General features: G+C 42.5%; 2 protein-coding genes across 3 annotated transcripts in view; one reads left to right on the top strand and one right to left on the bottom strand.

Annotated features, from left to right (window-relative positions):
• The first annotated feature begins 1,378 nt into the window (after window positions 1-1,378).
• Window positions 1,379-6,878, top strand: ADI1 (acireductone dioxygenase 1). Its single transcript, XM_033056498.2, has 4 exons — window positions 1,379-1,559; window positions 2,029-2,148; window positions 3,668-3,847; window positions 5,520-6,878. The coding sequence occupies exons 1-4, from the start codon at window positions 1,440-1,442 to the stop codon at window positions 5,649-5,651; spliced, it is 552 nt and encodes a 183-aa protein (XP_032912389.1). The 5' UTR covers window positions 1,379-1,439; the 3' UTR covers window positions 5,652-6,878.
• Window positions 6,879-16,003: 9,125 nt separating this feature from the next.
• Window positions 16,004-20,409, bottom strand: part of TRAPPC12 (trafficking protein particle complex subunit 12) — a 51,188-nt gene continuing 46,782 nt past the window's right edge. For both annotated transcript variants that reach the window (XM_033054750.2, XM_033054751.2), the window contains exons 10-12: window positions 18,589-18,689; window positions 17,720-17,807; window positions 16,004-16,345 (exon numbers count right to left, since the gene is read on the bottom strand). In XM_033054750.2, coding sequence (XP_032910641.1) covers window positions 16,103-16,345; window positions 17,720-17,807; window positions 18,589-18,689 — 432 coding nt within the window. In that variant the 3' untranslated portion in view covers window positions 16,004-16,102. The remainder of the gene's footprint in view (window positions 16,346-17,719; window positions 17,808-18,588; window positions 18,690-20,409) is intronic.

Genomic DNA, 20,409 nt, shown 5'->3' with positions numbered 1-20,409 from the left:
TAATTACCAGTAATCAACATGGGTTTATTTTGTATGCAGGTATACAGGAAAAGCAAACAGGTTTGTTGTGTTATCTGTGTCAACTTCTCTATATTTGTACTACTGAATAGTAGGGCTTAAGGTAGGAGTCACTGAAATGTTTTTTTATTTGTTAATTTCTATACACATGGTTAGAGCTGCAGAAGTTTGTTACTTAATAGTTCTCATGCATTACAATATCTTTCCTGAGGCGAAGTGTAAGGTTTTACATATTTAGTCACATGGTTGTAGTAGGAGGAGGAGACTGACTATCCAGTAGTTAATACATCTGTATCTTTTCTCTCATCCAAAACTGTACATTGAAGCTCATTTAGAGATAAGGAGGGCCACTTGATTACCTGAATCTAAAAGGTAGATTATAATAGAAAATCTGATAAGACAGAGTTTTATATCCATTTGATAGGAATGTTTATTCTTACTCTGGAAATTCAGGACAGAAGAAAGCCAAGAGGAAGGTTACAAGATTAAGGCTGATTAAAGGATGGAAAACAAATAGTATGTCTCAAAAGGTCTTAACAGGGGCTCAAGAGCCTGCAGAGGATGGTGGATGTCCAAGTCATCTTTTCAGAGAACTGCAATTTTAGGGGAATATTGGCATTTAGCAGTCATAGTATTCTGTGCTGGTTGTCCCAAAACACCAACTTGTCCTCCATGTGCCTAGTACAACTTCTAGAGTATCTGTTTGATAACCAGTAGTTCTTAAACATCAATACTGTACATTAAAGTGATCTAGTACCTTTTAACAAGAATTGGAATAGTAGTGATTGAGACTTTGGTAAGTAAACTCTTTTTAGGAAGAAAAATTCTGAGGAGGAATTGTTTTAGTTGCCTGGCCATTCTTATATTGTGCTTAGCTGTCTGATGGCTTATTTGCCATGTAGAGTCAGGTAAATGCAGAAGTGTGGAGGCTGGAGGGGACACACTGCAGGCTCTCTTCACTCCAGCTTGGAGAGGGCGCTGAGGATGTATCTTCATGGATGGAGACAACACAAGTGACCTGTGCAAGCATCTCTTGCCACTTTATTTTCCTCCTAGTTTCTTTTTCATTTTGCCGTATTGTGGGGTTGCAATGCAGGCCTTTAAGCCTGAGGCGTACCAGTAGTTCGTCAGAGCAGCTGCGAACACCACGGCCGTTCCCTCGGGTTAGCCCGGGGGGCTGGTGCGGGTGAGAAGCCGAAGCCCGGCCGGTGTCTCGGGGAGACTCTCGGCTCTCAGCCTAGGGCTGTTCCCTCAAACGTGAGCTCGCCCCGCGCCCCGGTGAGCGCGTTCGGAGCGGCCCTGGCCCCTGTTACACTGCCCCGGGCCGCGGGGCGGGCCCGGCCCGCTCGCTGCTGGGCCCCGCAGCCCTGCCGGGGCGGGACGCGCTGCCAGCCCGGCCTTGCGGACGCTGTGGCGGCGACATGGTGGAGGCCTGGTACATGGACGAGTCCCAGGAGGACCAGCGGGCACCGCACCGCCAGCGGCCCAACCGCGCCGTCAGCCTGGAGCAGCTGCGCCGCCTCGGCGTGGTGTACCGCAGGGTACGGCGGGGGGTGTACCGAGGGTATGGCGTGGTGTACCGCAGGGTACGGCGGGGGGTGAACCGGGGATATGGCGGGGGGTGTACCCAGGGTATGGCGTGGTGCAGCGCAGGGTACGGCTGGGGTTGAACCCAGGGTAGGGCGTGGTGTACCGCAGGGTACGGCGAGGGCTGAACGGGGGTACGGCTCGGGGTGTACCGCAGGGTGTACCTAGAGCACGGCGGGGGCTACCGAGACCAAGGCGGGGGGTACCTCAGGGTACGACCAGGAGCTCCGGGGACAGGCCAGGCCGCCCGCAGAGGGGGAGGCAGGCGGCTCCCCGTGTCCTTGTGGCCGCTCCCCTGCAGCGGCCGACCCGCCCCGGCGCCTCGGGATTCCCACGCGTGCCCTGAGTTCCTTCTTTAGCAATGGCGTCCGAATGTTTTGGTTTTGTTTTGGTTTTTTTTCCCCTCTCTGCCTATTTTTTTAGTTGGATGCTGATAACTATGAGACTGATCCATGCTTGAAAGAGATTCGGAGGGCAGAAAATTATTCTTGGATGGATATAGTGACCATACACAAAGACAAGCTCCCGAATTATGAGGAGAAGGTACGCGAAGCTTTGCTTTCAGCGCGGGTTTCCGCGCCGTCTGCAGCGGGACACCTGCACAGCCCAGCGGGGCACGGGGATGAGGCTTCCACGTCTAAAATACATCTTGTACCGAAGGCCTGAACACTAAAAAAGAGCTTTTGATATTATTTAAAGATAGCAGAGGTCTTTTGCTTCTGTAGATTGCCTTCAAAGGTTTTGAGGATCATTTCTGTCGCTGTCATTTCAAAACTAAGACTCCTACCAGGAGAGTTCTGCCAATGCTGACATGTCCTCAGAAAGCCTCTCTGGGATGAAGGCAAGTGGCTGCCAGCTGGGCCTGGGCTTTGAAGGCTTTTACATCCTAATGGCTGCTTGCATAATGCATCTTTTTTAAGTGAGTGTTAACCCCACGGAATTGGAGGGATACATACTCTGTACAAGATGATTTTTACTTTAGGGAGCTCGTACCTTGGCAATTTCATAACAGCTCAGTGGTGTTCAGGTGAGCCTCCTAGAAGGGGCTTTCTCATCCCAGCCTCCAGGTGCTCCTGGCTTGCTGCTCTGGCTTGGGGACAACAAATTATTAAATTTCCATTTACCAGTTGTTTCAAACCCATTGTGTTCTAGCGGTTTTGTCTTGGTGAGAAGGTGAATTAGGTAGTAACTCATTAGGCAGATGGCCTAGGTAGGCTCTATCTGACAGAAAGATGGGCCATTCTTTACAAGACATGGGGACTTTTGCTCATCCTGCTATGCTGGATCACTTCTGGTCAAGGACATCTGCACAAGTGTGGCTAGATATCATCCAGGCCTGAGCAGGTGGTAATGGTACCTGGCATTGCACTGCTCACTGTGCACTAAACCTCTCAGGTCTCTGTTAATTGGACTTTTAAAATTTGTTTTATCTTCTGTGTTTACACGAAGAATTTGCCATTGCAGAAAAAAGAGAATGTTGCTGCCACTGTCTTGAATGTGAGAGCCTGGAGCTGGGTCTCTGTGTGTGGGCAGGCATGACACTGTTTACATCAGATTGCTGTAGATGGGCTATGTTTGGCAGTAGCTGCATTTTCACAGACACTAGTAGTACACTGTGCAGCTAATTCAGCTCTACATAAGTGTAAAAGTGGGAGGATAATCTGTGGCTTTGTTTTGGTGCTGCATGTTGGGGGAAAAAAAAAGGCACAAAATGATCAAACTGAACAAGCACAAGAACCAAATCCTGCAGTGGGAAGTTTTACCCATCTCTCTTTCAAATGGGTGTAAGCATTACTGTTATTCAGAGAATGGTTATGTACAGCTAGAGCTGCTGTTTCTTGTCAGAGGAGTTCCTGCCCTCCAAAGGAAATGTAGGACCCGCTTAGATGTGCCCTGAGATTGGCTGGCTGCCTAGCTTGGCCATCTTAACCATGTTGGTCTCCCCTGTTAGTTGAAACACAGTTACCCTCTGAAAGCCATTCTCAGCTTCTCTGTGCTTCTTACTAGATTTCTTTGCAGTTTCCCATGTTCAGTAGTTTTACAAAATATTTGCTGTTCCTAGATAAAAACGTTTTATGAAGAACACTTACACCTTGATGATGAAATTCGCTACATCCTGGAGGGATCTGGCTATTTTGATGTTCGAGACAAGGATGACAAATGGATTCGGATTTCCATGGAAAAGGGAGACATGATAACCCTCCCTGCTGGCATATATCACCGATTTACACTGGATGAGAACGTATGTTGTTGTAGATTACCATAAATTTTGGTGACAAATCCGTGTGAATGTATATCACATTAGTAACTACATGCCCTGAGACTTGCAGTTCATTAGCAAAACATATTAAATATGAAGGAGGAGAATGAAAAATACTAAATAATTCACAGCATCTGAACCTTTCATCTCCAGGTCACAAACTCAGCTCCTTCTCAGCTGTAACTGTAAGTCATTCCACGTGATATCTGTGGCATATCAAGCCTTGGGCTGTCCCTGCCACAATTGCCCCAGCTGTCAGTTGAGGTGGACAAGGTCTAGATGGATCATTCTGTATTGCCTTGTTGTGTATTTTTGTGGGGATAGAAGAGCATGTCTGTGTCCAGCAGTGACCTTTTTCACAAGTGTTACATCCACCGTCGGGCAAAGCAAGATTTAAAGGTCCAGAGCCACTGCTTGCAGCTACTGTATGCTAAGCTGTATGCTATGCTGCTTCACAGGTGGTGACCTCCTTTGGAAAGATATTTTTGTCATTGGGAGTGTAAGATTGGCAATTGTAGTCCCGATCTGTGTTTCTCTTCTTGTGGGCTTTTACAAACATGTTTGTCACCTTGGCATTACCCCTACAAAATTGGGGAGCACATGCTGTCTCCTGTGTGGTGAAATTGCATCTCTGGTGAAGAGAGTGGTTTTGTTTTGAATCAGCTGCCCAAATAGCAGTTCATACATGTGAAAAAGGGAGATGCTGCTTTGGTGAAAAACATGACTTTTCCCATCTGCTTCTTGAGATCCACAGGAAATAAGTTACATTTACTATTCTCAGGCTTATTTTTTATATAGACAAAATGTCAGGGGTTATGGTTGAATCCCCAAGAAGTCTTAAGTGTTTATTCACTTCAGGAGCTTTAGTCCAGAAGTCCAATCTTCAAAATAAATCTCTATTGCTTCTAGACCCTGGCATTTTGCAGCTAAATTTTTGGTACCTAACTTTGTTACCATTGCTGAACTCTTGGTGTAAGATAATAATGTATCCATGTTTTACAGATTAAGTAGGGTCTAAATCTATACCACAGTGGACAGAAGAGGAGACTTCCCCATAACCTCATGGTTGGAGCACTTCTGCAGGATGTAAAATCCCATTTTCTGCTGCCACAGCTGTACCTTGCACCAGGCATTCTTTTGGTTAGCTGGTGTTAGAAGCTGTTGCTTTTCCTATTGAAATATGGAGACTTTTCACTTGCTGCAGGCATTATTTTTTGGGTAGTTTATGCACTCCCTGTTCAGTTTTTATGGTTGTGACTTTGACACTTCTGGTATTCCCCAAAAGCATTGTGTAAACATCTTGGGTACTCTGACTGCTGCTGTTTAACTAAGCAAATAGGATTTAAATGCTGCACTGCTGAGTATTGTGGATCCAGTGTGGTTTCTTTGGAATTGGGAGAAATACTGCTTCTGACTCAGCTGAAGGCACTGAACATGACACAGTGGATCACTGCATAGGTGCCAGAGTCTTCCACTGCAGATGGGAGCAGGAGCAGCAGTGTAGTGCTGTCATTTTGTGGAGTATGTGAAACTTCCAGTCCATCTTGATACAGTTTCAAAAATGTCTGCAGAAGTGCATGAAACCTTAACTTTGGAATGAAGATCCCTTGAAAAGGAGCTCTTAAATTATTTGTCACTTCTTGTTCTTTGGCAGAATTACGTGAAGGCAATGAGGCTGTTTGTTGGAGAACCCGTCTGGACTGCATACAACAGGCCAGCTGACGATTTTCCTGCTCGGAAACAGTATATGAAGTTTTTGGCTGAAGAAGCACATAATGGTGTCTGAGACCTGAGAGGTGGAACATCTGAAGCCCTGCCAGAATAAATGTGCCTTGTTGCTTCTCACTGATTAAACTTATATTTACATAGGACATTGGAATCACAGAATCTTAGAAAAATTCAGATTGAAAGGTCATTTGGAGGTGATTTAGTCCAACTCTGTGCCAGTGTTAAAGCTAGACCAAGTTGCTCAAGACCCTGAAGTTTGGAAACCTCTGGTGGTGGAGGTCCCACAGCCTGTCTGGGTGCTTGTTCCAACACTTAGCTGCTCCCATGGCCAAGCATTTGTTCTTCATGGCCAACTGGTTGCAGTTTGCAGTTGTTGCCTGTTGCCTTTTCACTGCATGTCTGAGGAGAGTCTGGCTCTGTCTTCTTCACAGTCCCTGCTCTAGCAGGAAACTGTAGTTGGGTCTCCTCTGAGCCTTCTCCTCTCCAGGCTGCACAAACCACTGCCCTTGGCTGGGCTCCCTTCTGTTAACTAAGATGTTCAATGTGTTTTGCCCTAGTTCTGGTGGCTGTATCCACCCAGTAATTTGTATCCTCAGTCAGGCTACATGGCTGCTGTGGGTCAGGCTAGTGAAAGCCTTGCTGGAGTCAAGGTGAATGGCACCTATGGTGTCCCCTCTGCCACAGAGCCATTGGCCCTGGCGGTCAGCATCAAGCAGAACATGCCCTTGGTGAATTGGCACTGACTGGTCGCTCCTCATCACCTGGTATTTCTTGTGCCTGGAACACCTCCCATAATGGCTGATTCTGTAACATTCCTGGGGACTGAAGTAGGGCTGAGCAGCCTAGAGTTTCCCAGATCTTTTGTGCCTTTTTGAAAGTGGTGGTCTTATTTGCCTTTTTCCACTGGAGAAGGTTTTCCTGATCTCTGTGACCTTTCAAAGATGCCAGCAGCCTTGCAGTGACATTAGCTAGCTGCATTTACAGTTGCTCAGGAATCCATTTTCTAACCTTTTTTTCTTGGTGTTTCTGGCAGGTAGAATTGCGAGAGGTGGGCTACATTAATATTCATTTTGCTCAGAATCCATGCTAATGAACTACGTAGGATTCTGATTTTAATTAAAGAAAATAAACCCTCCTTCATTCTTGTCTAAAAATGTTCATAAGATAAATTTGCATAATCGGCATTTTAGTATGCAGCTTTCCAAATTCTGCCCTGGTACATAAAGCTATGGTTTTCTCAGTAAAATGTAATTGTGAGTTATTAATAAAATTACTTTGACCTGGGTATGTTGATTTTTTTATTGGTTTGTTTGGGGTTTTTTTATTCCTTTTGCTGACATTTAGGACCCATTGAACAGCAGTGTTATTATAATTATTAATCAGCTTTTATTCCTTGTGCTGGCACTGATTCGTTCTGTAACATGGGACAAATCACTGACTGTGACTCATTTGCTTGAGCTGTGGAGTAGGCTTAGGCACACTAGGCTGGTTTTCAGTAAATGCCTTGTGCTTACACAGGACATGGAGCTCCCCAGCAGTGGGCACTGGAGCGTTTTGCTCTTCTCAGTGATGAATTATGTCAGCTGGGCAGATGTACTGCTTGCTCCAGCTCTCGGTGGAAGATGAGCTGCAGCCTGTGTGCTGATTTCAGCCAGATATAGTGCATGCTCCTGCCTTGCAGTCTCCTAAATAAAAAACTCAAGAAAGAAGTTGAAATGGCCCTACTTGGGTCTTCCTGGTGTAGCAAACGATGATAATTGAACTTTCCCACTGTTTTTTCCTGTGAGTGCATACACCACCCTTCTTCAGTAAGTAACAGTGTTTTTCTCACTTTGTAGCAGCATTACTGTTAACTATTTCTAGGTGTTTATTTCTTCTAGTGTTTCTCAAAGTGAAGTTGCAATTTTGGAGTGAAATTGTACTAAACTTGCAAGTTGGAAAGGGTGAAGAAAAAAGTCGTGTTTTCTGGGGTTTGGGTTGCAAGCTAGATGAGATGTGGGGACATAGCTGACCCTTTAGTCTGCCAGTGTGGGCACAACCCACGCTTGCAAAACTGAGACTCGGCAAGCTCTCCATGCAGCCAGGACTGGCTTTTGTGCTGTGGTCCATAAGCCTGTCTGAAAAATCGGTGGTGTGAACAAATGGGACGTTTAGCTGTAGTCAGACACACACAGGGGAGGCTGTGCTGTGTGACATGTGCCTTACTGGCTCAGGGATTTGTGTGCCACTTGTCTGAAGGGAGCACTTGAATATCCTCTTGTATAGCACAGTGGGGCTTCCTGCTCCCAGAACAAACTTTGGGGATTTTTCAAGGTACAAATACAGGAATAAATGACAGTCATTGCCTGCAGCAGATTTTATTCCTTTGATTTATATGCCACAGAAAATTTGGTTTCTGAATGTAAAGTAAAATGACTGCTTTCTCCTGGTGCTGGTATCAGTCCCTGGTATGCCATCTAATTCATCCCCCTTCTAAGCTTTTGTTTCCTTTTTTTCTAACAGAAGCCAAGGTCAGACTGTTCATTTCTCCTATGGGCCTTTCTGTTTTGATCTCTCTCTGCAAAAGGAGAGGTGGGGCAGCAGCACAGGCCCTCAGAAACCCCCATTTACAGAGTAGCCGTCCCCTGCCAGGCTGGGGGAGCGACTGGGAAGAGAGAGCAGGTAATGCATTCTCCTCGGGAGAGATTTACAGTGTGGAGCAGTGATGAGGGATGGACAGTAAAGCGGCTGCCCGCAGCAATTGCTTTCAGCAGCCTACTGATGTAGGGTGTGACCTGGGAAGCAGGACTGAACCACCTTGTTTTGTTGCCTCTCTGAAGGAATATATACACCCAGTACAGCTCCCATCTCCTGGCTGTCAGAATAACACACGATCACCCCACTGGAGATCGTTCATCATTTTCATAGCACAATGCATTCTGCTGCTGAGAGGTGGCAGGGGCTGTGGGGGTCTGACTGTCAACACTTTGGAGTCCATGCCCTTTAGTGCTATAGGTGTCTTTGAAAGGGTGAAAGCTTTGCACTCTGAAAGTGGTTTTTATCAGCCAGGAAAAAAGCAATTTGGGGCTGGTATAAAGATTCCACACCTGCAAAGAGGTTATGTGGGAAATTACAGTGGGAGGAAACAGCTGGGCAGAAAAAAATGTTAATATTAATAGAAAACATTCCAGAAAGCAGAGAGATGGGAAGGAGACCATGCCATTCCTTCAGATGAAAAATGCAGTTTATTTGCATTGTGATTTTTGTGGGTTTTTCCTTTCTTCCCTTCCTGCCCCCTCTGCATGCCCCCCTCCCCCCCAAGTGAAATTGATTTTTGGTCCAAAAACATAGTTCTGTTTTACCACAGCTAGTGGAAAACCTTGGTATATTGATGTAGTATGAAAATTCATGTAAATAGTTCCAGCAACATCAGATTGGCAGCATTAACTCAGGCTTGGGAAATATTTCAGCTCCTCCAGGATTAGAGTTTTTAAAAAATAGGAGAAATGGTACTGAACTGAGATGTTTTAAAATAGCTTTTTTTGGTACCTATGTATTATTTTCTGCTTTAATCCAAACTTTTCCAAGGTGGCATATATCTCATTTTCTCATGAACATCTTGAGAGAGCTTTTCTGAAGGGGATTCAGTGCAAACTGTGGATGGACAGTAGGATCTTTAATAATTTAGGTGGGCAAACTGGTGGCTGTCTCCCTTGTTATATGTCCTGGGGCAAGTTTCTTTGTCTGGATTTTTTAATGAAAAGACATTTTGTGGCCAGTTGGTAGTTAACTAGTAACACCCACTTGGGAGGGGGGCTAAAAATAGGTGAAGGGAAGTGCTGCTGGTGATGAGTGTGTTGCCCTGGGCTGCCTGAGAGCAGGGGCTGTGCTGCTACCTGCAGCTGTGGGAGTTGGCAGCTGCCTGTCCTGGCTGCTGAACTTGACTGGTATAAATCTTCATGTACTCAGAGCATCGGGTCCTACTGGCAGAACAGGAATCCTGCTGGATTTCTGGTTCCAGAAACCAGAACTTGAACTAGGAACTTAGGAGAAGGGACAGTATCCTGACAAAGGCAGTCATTGAATATCAACTGGCAAATACCAGCACACATAAAGCCTGAGATGCAAACTGAGCACTGCTTTGAAGAATATTTCTTTGTAGCCAAATTGTGGATTTAGAAATTTGGCCAAGCTGTAGACCTGACTTGCGCTGCTGTGCTTGAAAATGACATAATTTGTTTGGGACTCTTTCCTGGGAAAATGATAGAAATTCTCAGATTCCCTCCCTCCCCTCCAAATAGGGGAGGAAGTCTGAGAATAGGGTCACTGCCAGTTGTCTTCTGTTTCCTGAAGCCAAATAAACATATCAACTCATTGGGGGATTAATTGGTGTTACAATTTAAATATTTTTGACTCAAAGATGCAGATTTCATCTGATTTACTGTACTCATTGTGATTTTACAGCTTAATTCCCAAAACACTTTGTGTGGCTGCAAAAAGGTAATACTATGCCTATACCTGCAATTTGAAAAACCTATTTTTGTGCAACTGAGTCACTAGCTCTCATTATTTATTAACTGTATAAATATCCAGAAAAGGCAAAGAAGTAAAATTTCACAAACCAAAATGCTTGGGGGAAGATTCAACAGTTAAAGGACTGTGAATCTCTTTTAATTCTGGCCTCCCCTGCTGCAGTTCTCTCTGGGATACCTGCATTAATTTTGTTTTATTCTCTATGCTGCTTCTCAGAGTACCAATTAAAAACTGTTGTGCCTGTCAATACTGGCTGGTAGAAAATTGGGCTGGGTATGCTCTGGGATTGCCTTTGGTCACAGACACAGCCCAGAGCAGCCAAGCTGAGTTCTGGGCTCTGGTTTCCCCTGTGATCATAGGCATTTGAGCTGGGAGAATTTGATTGGGGCCCACCCTCAGGCTTATTTTTTCCCCCAAATGATTCAGGCAACTTAAAGCTGACCTGTTGTTAATGGGAAAGAGGTGAGCTGTGCTTGGTGATGCTGTAACAAAACAAAGTGGTGGCCAGGTTATGCACAATGAGCTGCTCCCCCAGCCCTGGATGGGGGCTCAGTCCTGCTGCCTGCCACTGCAGAGTGTCCCAGAATTTGAAGTACTTGCTCACATCTTGCATTGCAAATAGTGTGGGGTTTTTTGTTTGTTGTTTTTTTTTTTGGGGGTGGGGGGGTGGGGATGGGGATTGTTGTGGGTTTCAATAAACAGCTCAACTTCTTTACTTCAGTTTTTTCAATTTAGTACTGACAGTTTTGACAGTTTTTCAAAGCCAAAGAGGAACCTTCTCTCCCCTTCCTTCCTTGCCTCAAAATAGTAACATCCAAATTTTTCCCCTCTTTGCAGAAAAATTATAAGCCATTATTGCTTCCTTTCAGGTGGATTCATTTTAATTACTCTCATACATAGTAAACTTCTGCAGATGACTGCCCAAATCTAGGACAGAAAATTTACATGTTGATCCAGAGCAGCTTGGAAAGGCAGCACCTAGGTATTCCTCCCCATCCACACCATTCTCTTCCTCCCTACAATCAGGGCTGTGACCATATCTCACACCACTTGAAGGTGAGAATCTTTAAATTTGTAATCCCCAGACTGGCTGGGAGAACTAAGTGGGAAAGCAGCTTTCTGCTTGCATTTCCTGAAAATTAGTGCTGTACCTTGTTTGTATCCAGCACTACAGAACTGCTGTTCAAATGCCAGAAATTCTGTGCAGGTTCCTACATTGTAAGGTACCTCACTGGTAAGAAAAATCCTTCCTCAATGTTTAATTAAATGGGTAGAAAGCAGGATGGAAGAAGTAAATGGAATCTTCCTTTGAACTCTTAAAAGTGTGACGTACTGGATAAGCTCACTTTAACATTTTTAACTGCCCTGGCTTCTGCTCAGGACAGCAGAATATAAGGTGCTACCTGAGCAACCTCAGAGAAGTTGACCCTGCCTGTCTGAAATCCATTTACATCTGTATTTCATGCTTCAGTCTCATTTTGCCACGTTGCTTGGTTGCAGTTGAAGCAGTGAGGGAATGTGTTTCTCACTGCAGCTGGATGGCAGTAACACACCTCCTGCACTCCTCTTTCAGATGGCTCCAGCACATGTGGTTGATTAAGTGTCAGCTGACACTCAAATGAGAGAGACAGAACTTAGCTGCACAGAGATCACACCCCACTTATCCCCCTCTCTGAGTGGATTTGCAAAACACCTGCAGCAAAGGCTTCACAGAGGGGCTGTCTGTGCACCTCTCATTAGGCCTATAGTGCAGAAAGCCCAGCAGCCTACCCAGGCAGCTTGGCAATTCCCAGCACATCCTTGTGTTGAAAGACTCAGGATGAAGAGGGCATTAGCTGGCTGGGTGAGTTCTTCCACCAGGTCAATGAGCTCATCCAGCTTGTGCAGAATGCTCCTGCTGACATGAAGGATGGGGTAGGTGAAGGAATGACACCCTTTCTAGAACACTGGCTGAAGTCCATTGTGGAGTTTCAGGCCATGTCTGCACATGCCTTTGGGGAACACTCAATGTGTCCAGTCTGAAAACTGAGGCACCAGGAACACGTTGGTGACCAGCTGGTAAAGGGATGCCATTATCACCTGAAATGCAGTTAAGTATTACAAATGCCAGAGAGATGCTCAAGTTCTTTTGAGGATTAGAGTCTTTGTGCATAATGTAATTATCTGAATGTCTGAAGTACAGCTTCTTTTCTCCTCTTTTAATAAAAGTGGGAATTTAAATGCAAAACTTCTGTTAAGGCACATTACGCTTTAAGATTTGAATACAACAATCAGTGCATTCAGGCTCTGCTTTCCACAGCTTTTCTCACTTAGCCAGATGACATATGCATGCTGTGTTTTAGAACTGAGCTCTGCCCTCATTTACACCAGGAACCCTCATTAAATTCAGCTGAAATCATTGAATTTAACAGGATTGCCTGGTGTAATTAATGTTTTGAGGACAAAGTTTGTCCTTAGCTTTAATGTTTTAACATCATATAGAGCATTCAGATGTGTAACAGGCAGAATTTAGGAAGTCGAACGCTTAACTTGTATGTATGTTACATCCAAACCATAAAGTGACATTGAGTCTTGCCTGCATTTCATAAACAGTTAACAATTTGCATACATCCAGCAGTGATAGTATGCCTTTGCATTTAAATTTTAATTATTCTGCAAGTCTACCAGGATGTCACTTGTTTAATGGCTCACTGAGCTTAGAGGTCATCCAGTCCAAGTCTCCTCTAATGGCATTTTTATCTGAGTAAAAGCTTCTACTAAGAACACAGCAAACATGCTGAAGTGAGACCTATGCAGTAATACACATGAATTAGAATGTAGAGAAATTTGGAGACCAGGGGATTTTGTTTTCAGAATGTTTCTTTTATAATGGTTATTTGACTCCGACTAGGATAATAAATTTTTATTCTCTGCCAATCAGAATACAGACTGTCATTTACATGCGCAGTATCATCAGGCACTGGAGAACCAAAAAGGCAGCTTTTAACTTCAGTTATAAAGAGGCAAGTGGCTTCAGCATGCTGGATGATGATGGATTATGCTACTTTCCCTTAGCATTGGAACAGACAAATGACACTTCCTGAAAGTGTAGGCAACAGTACAACAATACAACATGACACTTCAGCTAAATCTGTCCGTATCTCTTTTGTATTATTTTACATATTACTATAAAAAACATTAATCGGAATTACAGATAGCTTGGATTGGAAAGGGCCTTTGAAGCCCATCTAGTTCAACCTTCTCCAAGGGCACAGACACCTTCCACTAGAACAGGTTGCTTAAAACCCATGCAGTCTCTGTCTTGAATACATCCAAGGATGGAGAGTCTCTCTGGGCAAACTATTCCAGTGCTACACCAAGAAGAATACAACAGTAATTTCACGACTATAAGGCGCAGCCTTTTGACTAAAATTTTGGTCTGAACCCAGAAGTGCGCCTTATAGTCTGGTGCGCCTTATATATGGACAACGTTGGGAAATTTGCCAACCCGGAAGTGCGAGCAGCGGGCTGAGCTGGGACCTGTGGGAGCTGCGGCTGCGCGGTGGGAGCTGGGAGCCGTGCCAGCCGGCGCGGGGGTGGGCGGGAGTGCCGGGCCCGCAGCATGGGGAGGGTGCCTGGGACTGCATTTAAAGGCTACACTAATCTGTGAAAAATGTTTGCAAATTGAGCACCTGCCAGTAATTCGTTACTTTGTTGTGCATGGCACAGCTCCTCGCTGCAAAAAAAAAGTGTGCCTTATAGTCTGGTGCGCCTTATATAATGTACAAAGTTGCAAAATTTGCTGACTCCTGGAGGTGTGCCTTATAGTCGCGAAATTACTGTATATTCCTTATGTCCAAGCTAAACCTATCTCCTTTTAGTTTAAAACTGTTGCCCCTTGTCCTATCACTACATGTTCTGGTAAACTGTTCAGTGCTCTCAGCATCTTTGAGAACAGTGGTGTCACATATCAACTGTTTTTTTACCTCCAAAGAAACCCCATGCCCAAGAAAAGGGACATGTGCTGGAGAAAATATACTACTAATTTAAAATAAAGACTACAGGGTGTAACATACCTGATCAGATTAACAGCTGTAACAAAATGAAAACGATAGTGATTTCAAGTCAGTTATCAATGTAAACTGAGAACCTGTACAATTATTGTTAAACCTTGTCTAAAATCCTATCAGCAATTAAAACAAATGTAAAGAATAATGCCAATATAACTACTTTTAATTTACTATTTTAATACTCACTAAAGTTATGCAAATGGTGTTTAAGCCTAGCTGAAGCAGGTGGTGCTGAATATTTCATTTTTGAGTTTAGTAGTGGTACCTTAGGACAAGTCTACCCAGGTGCTGCACAAGTTTTAATTCAGATCCAGCTGTTAAATCTAGAGGCCAAGTCAGAAACAGAAATACCAACTGCTTTCATTTTTTATCAGTTGATTGGTACACAACTAGCTGTTGTTTCAGTGTACAAGTATGGCCTGTCAAACAGAAATATACTGTAAAAATGGAGAAAATTCTGTTTCTGTATAAGCTGTAGGTTTATGTCTTTTCAGGTGACCAGTGACTTTGCAACATCCTTATGTCTCTGCACGTCTAGACTGCAGAAGCTTTCAAACAACCTGATTTTTGAGGACAACTGTTTGGCCCCTGTACAGTACTTCCAGATGGGCAAGCATAAAAATGAATTATTGGTTACTTAAAAATACAAGTTGGGGTATTTAAAGGGAGTGAGAATTAATTGATGGATATGGTATTAAAAAATGTAACACATTTACAGAATTGTCCTATGGCAGTGATTTATGGCAAGAAACTAGTCCAATTGCTAAGCATTAAATCTGAAACAATAAAACATCCCTATGAACAGATGCATATATTGTGTTCATGTATGAGTGGGAGTACCTGCACTGAATCTTTAAGATATTGATGAAGGGAGAAATGTGGGCAGAGATGTGAAATACACTGGTATTGCACAATGGTACTGTGATTCAAAAAATCTCTGTTCTGAGGGATGCCAAAATCAGTGTATGCTGATACTGCTGCATCACTGATAACTGCCTTGTGTCCTGAGCCCTATTTGCTTCCACTCTGTGCGGCCCAACCCTTCTGTACCTCTGCCTCAGGCTCTGCATCATTTTCCCTGGGAAATACTTTGTGTTCAGTGTTTTTGCTTTATGGTGGGAGAGGAACTGAGCTGAAATCCACTGTGTTTCCACTTCAACTGGCACTGCTCCTTTCTCTACCCACATGAATGCCAGAGTGGAGCAGCTTTGCAGAATCCATGTGTTTTAATCTGAACACAAACAGTAACACGAAACCAAGGAAGTACAGGGAAATAATTTAGTCCCTTATACCATGGGAAACTAATACTGTGCAGGACTCTATGACTCCCTCACATGCTCTTGGACATGTTCCTGTGCTACTGTGACTTGGACCAGATGGCCTCCAGCAGTTCCTCCCAACCTCAGCCATGCTGTGACTGAATGGTGGTTATCAAGCAGCCTCCTGTGACAGCCACAGACACACAAAGGTGTAATATTCAGGAGTCTGATGGGGACAAAATGAAGCACACACTGTAGAAGCAAATGACGAGAGGTGCATTCAGAATTGCTGTAATACATGTACTGATATTGTGTCAATAACTCCTAGCTGATGAAATAAGCTTATGTGGCTTGCTCATTGACTACTGAAAAATCAAGACAACATAAGGTTAAATTCAATTTTTCTTATAAAAGAATCTGAGTAGTTGATTGTATATATATATATATAATATATATTACAGTGCACTGTAATGAGAAGTAACTGGACAGTAACAGACCTGTAGGGATGAAGATGGCTCTAATTCAGCACAAATTCTTTGCAATGACAGGCCTGTTAGAGATGACAGGTTCTGTAGTAATGCCACTGAATATTCATAATTGAATAGATTTTATTTCACATTTACATATTGGCGAGAGTATATACAATTTAAAAAATCAGCCTTGCTGGGAAAAAATTAGTTGGAAATTATCTATCCCAGCTTGAGACACTGAGTATTAAAGCTATCACCCTCTTTGACAGCTACAGCCTCTAGAAGTGCCTGCTTCTTCTGCATACTGCGAGATGACTCCAGTTCATACATAGTAGTCAGGTTGAAGAGGACACTCTCGTGTAGGTAGTGCTGAGGGTCCTGCTGAACCATTCCTTCCAACTGCCGGAGGGAATCCTTCAGTTTCCCCAGGTAAAGAAGACAAACAGCAGCATTGTTGTTAGCCTAGTGAAAAACATATTGTAAATAAATAGTGTGTTTATAAATATATATATATCTATGTATGTATTTACAAGTGATGAGAGAGAAGGAAAAGAAGGCTAGCATCTGCAGTTACAACATATTTACTGTATGCTAAGAATTATTATTCTGCATGTGTGTGCAAAACTAAAATATATTATCAATTATACAATGCTATCCTTTTCTTATAATTCTCAAGATTTACCCTCTGCCAGAATAACCTGCTGACTTCTAAGAGCTGAAACTCTAAAAGATAGAGTCTAAAATGAAATATAAATAGTACAGGACATTAGTCAGTTAATTCTGAAAGCCAAGTGAAACAAATTTCAGAAAGCTCATGAATCTCTACATACAGTCATTTTCATAATTTTTAAAAAAAATTACTTCACAATATTTTCAGAAGTGTTTTTCTCTCTCTCTGGCTTACATATCGACATAAGCAACAGGAAAATTCTTTCTTATCACAAAGGCATTTACAGCTGACTTCATGTAAATCTAGGAGATAGGGCAGTCTAAACACATAATAAATGATCAAGTCAGGTTCCATTTTCCTTACTACACAACACAGGTTTTATAAGTTACTGAAAGATACTGTACAGAAACAGTACAAAGTGATATAACGTTTAGCACCAGAAACTTTCATATTTTATGAAAGCTGCAGATAAAGGAAGAACATGGCCTTTTAGAAAAAAATATTTTTCTGTCCATTCAGGAGACCATACTAATCTTGTGTGATGTATAATACACATGATTTTACAGCCTGCAAAATAATGCAATTCATGTGTTCCTTAAACTCAGTCCACTCAGTCTGTAAATGGCCTTGGAGCAGGTAAGCTGTCTGACTTCTCAGGAACACTCTTACATGACCATGCACTGAAAACTGCCAGGTGTAAGAAACCCAAAGGTAAATAAACAGCTCTTTGATCTCAGCTTGTGACAGGAACCCAATGCTCTGATATGCAACGTGTTAAAAATTTCATGTTTAGAATTACAATATCCTTTCAATGTTGTGTGCAATCAAGTTAATTTTATACATGTTGGCAGCTGCCGTTTCTTTTTCTGACATGCAAGTCTATGCTAAAAACAGTGAGTGCAAAAAAAAGTGCTTTTGCAAAGATCCCATAAGAGTGTCTTGGAATTTCTACATGCATGCCTAAATATTCATGCCCTTCATACAGACTGGTTCTTCATTTCCCATCCCATTTCCCTTATGTATACTGAAAACGTTTTGGCACACATGCCACATGCCATTTTTCTGTAAAGCTCTGAGCATACTCTGGGTACTAATTAAATCCATGCATGAACTATTATGGGAATAATTTAGGTGTTCATTATATATGTAGCAATTTGAAGATTTACCACAGCATTTGATGAGTCGATCCTTAAAATTTCTGTGAAAAATCGATGAGCTTCTGCGAAATTATTCTGACCAAGGTGGAGAAATGCTCTAGAAAGTAAGTGACATACAAATAAGTTCTCCTCAAAAACCCAAGGTAATAATACATTTAAAAAAGAATGGACACCATTTTTATTTTCCCTGTTACAGATGTGAGTTTCTGACATTTGTTCTTTGCAGTGTGAAGGAGACGCTGATTTACAGACAAATGGAATGACAACTTGGATCACTCAGCTATTGTACTTTCTGCCTACAAAAGCAACAGTCTTCACTGTGTTTTTATTAATTTAAATGCAGATACTCTCTTCCCAGAATTATTTCTCTTCATGAAATCAGCCATATAATTTTCAGAGCACTTTTGAATAGTATCTTTGAAATATATTAAGCCAATGTGCTAAGCACTGCAAAGTGAGTCCCCCATCACACAGCTCGATTTACTACTGTGTGTTCAAGCATCCTTTGAAGCTACCGGGTGGTACTTTCCTGGCAGATCTGATTGTAGGATAACTGCCCAAAATAACTTCTCCTCTCCTGAGAGTTATTTATGCAAATGTATATTGAAAAAACACAGTGAAAATATGCAGTGCCTGAAAGAATGAGAAAAAGCTTTGTAAAAGCAACTGAAAGATCGCAGTTTCAATGCAGGATAATACAACTGTACCAAGTTATAGAGATCTCCTGAGTCTGCATGCCACTCAGTCTCACTTATGACAAATGAAGTCCCATAAAAGAGAGAAAGAGAACAGGATTGTCTCAAGGGTAGTTTAGCAATCACCTTGCATACTTTTAGAACTACATTTTAAGAAGTTTATTTAGCTATTAAATTATCTACCTGTTCATTAAAACCATAATTTGGCTCTGTAGTCCATCCAATTTGTGAGCTGCTTTCTCAACATCTTGAAAGTATTTTTCTGCAGTTTTTATGTCTCCAATCTAGACAGAAAAATCATAAGTAAGTCATTACAATAAGAAGAGTCACATCCTGATTATATCTTATAAGGACACAAAAGCATATATAATGCATCAAAGTCAATTATCAATCTCTTTACACCAAGGTGACTGGGTAACACCTGTTATCAAACAATGTATTTGAAGAGCCGCATTAAGGTAATAAAAAACACCTCAAAAGCATGTTCAGTTTGCCCAAGGCAGTTTCTCAGCTGGGGGCTGTGGAGCTTTCATGGACTGGGAGGCCCCATATCCTCGTTTAGCTCCTTTGTTGTAACTAACTCCAAACTAGTTCCAAAAAGTAGCTGAAAATGAGAAAAGGTCAGAGTTACTTCCAATGAGATGGGGCATTAGTCCACAGGAAGGGAAGACAGACACCAGGTAGCACAAGACCCACACCTGGTCAACCCACAGCCTCTGGGTCATAGCCAGGGGCCACCAGGCAACTTCAGTGCATCACACATGTCAGAAAACAACTCCAGTACAATGGGCCACTGGGGATATTGGGAAGATTAAAAAACCACCAAAGAGTGAGTTGAGCAGGATGAAGGAATAACAGATTTGAAAACTGCCATAAAGAAGTACAGATTTGATGAGAGGTGGAATGGGGAAGGGGATTTCTAAAAAGGAAGGAGTATTTCACATAAAGGTGTATCACATACATTGCTCTTTGACATAAAAAAATACTTGAAGAACACCACTTATTTGGAAAATAAATTAGCAGCATATTTTTCAGGCTGGAGAGATGGAAGAAGATGAAAACTTACTACTGGGCAAGATAAATCTATCAGAATATAGCAAAAGGAGTAAAATTAAACTAGTTCAGAAGCATACAGCCATGGAAACCAGGCAGTCCTCAGGTGGGGAAATTCAAGGGGGCCCTCAAGAGACCACCCATTTGTTTAGGAACACCATGAAAAATGTTTGTGACAAATGTGTTGAGTTCTCCTTAATGCTCTCAGATGGTGGATAATACACATCTGAGTCTTACTAGGAAACTTAATCCAGAATTCTTAAATTGCCCTAGCATTAGAAAATACCTTCTATCTTATTGCACTTTTAACCTCAGCTTTTTGTCCTGGCCATATTGGTGGGGGAGAATGTACAACTGCTCTTTTTTTACAGTCTTTTGCATACTTGAAACATTTTTATTCTAGAATGAGAATCAATTTTCAGGCAAAGCAGTGTTTACAGTGTTCAGATAATGCTGAAACATTATGTTTCATACGTGAATATGCATTTTGCTTTTATGGCAAGTATATCGAAGTGCAATTTGTTTACCCTTATGTAGTTTTCTACTCTCAGCCTACTTCCTTTCTACAGGAAATCAGCTTGTTGTTGCTTCTCATTTTGTATTTGTATATTACTCCCAGTCTATGGTAGCATTTTGCCTTTGCTGTTTGAATCAAAGCCAATTTAACATTTCAGCTTCTCAACTTGTCAAGATTATTCTGCATTCTGATCCTGCCCTTCATAGTGTCTGTACCACTCCCAGCTTGGCATCATCTGTACATTTTACAAGCATGCTTCACATTTCTTCATACAAATACTACCTAAACAAAAGATACAAACATGACAAACCCTAAAGAGATCCTTGTGGAAAAGATCATCTAGCAATGACTTCTAGTCATCAGCAAATGACTTTCCAACTGCGCTTTTCAGAGACAGCAAACATCCATCCATCTGAAGGCTTCATCTAAATTTC

This window comes from Catharus ustulatus, chromosome 3 (genome assembly GCF_009819885.2).
Source record: "Catharus ustulatus isolate bCatUst1 chromosome 3, bCatUst1.pri.v2, whole genome shotgun sequence".
In the NCBI taxonomy this organism is placed as follows: domain Eukaryota; kingdom Metazoa; phylum Chordata; class Aves; order Passeriformes; family Turdidae; genus Catharus; species Catharus ustulatus.
Note: the sequence above shows the minus strand (reverse complement) of the source record. Positions and strands in the feature narration are given on the sequence as shown.

Excerpts from the sequence above, each read along its gene's own strand:
- ADI1 (XM_033056498.2), top strand. The coding sequence starts at position 1,440 with ATGGTGGAGGCCTGGTACATGGACGAGTCCCAGGAGGACCAGCGGGCA. Across the intron at positions 1,560-2,028 it reads TCGGCGTGGTGTACCGCAGG|TTGGATGCTGATAACTATGA; the intron begins GTACGGCGGGGG and ends CTATTTTTTTAG. Across the intron at positions 3,848-5,519 it reads GATTTACACTGGATGAGAAC|AATTACGTGAAGGCAATGAG; the intron begins GTATGTTGTTGT and ends GTTCTTTGGCAG.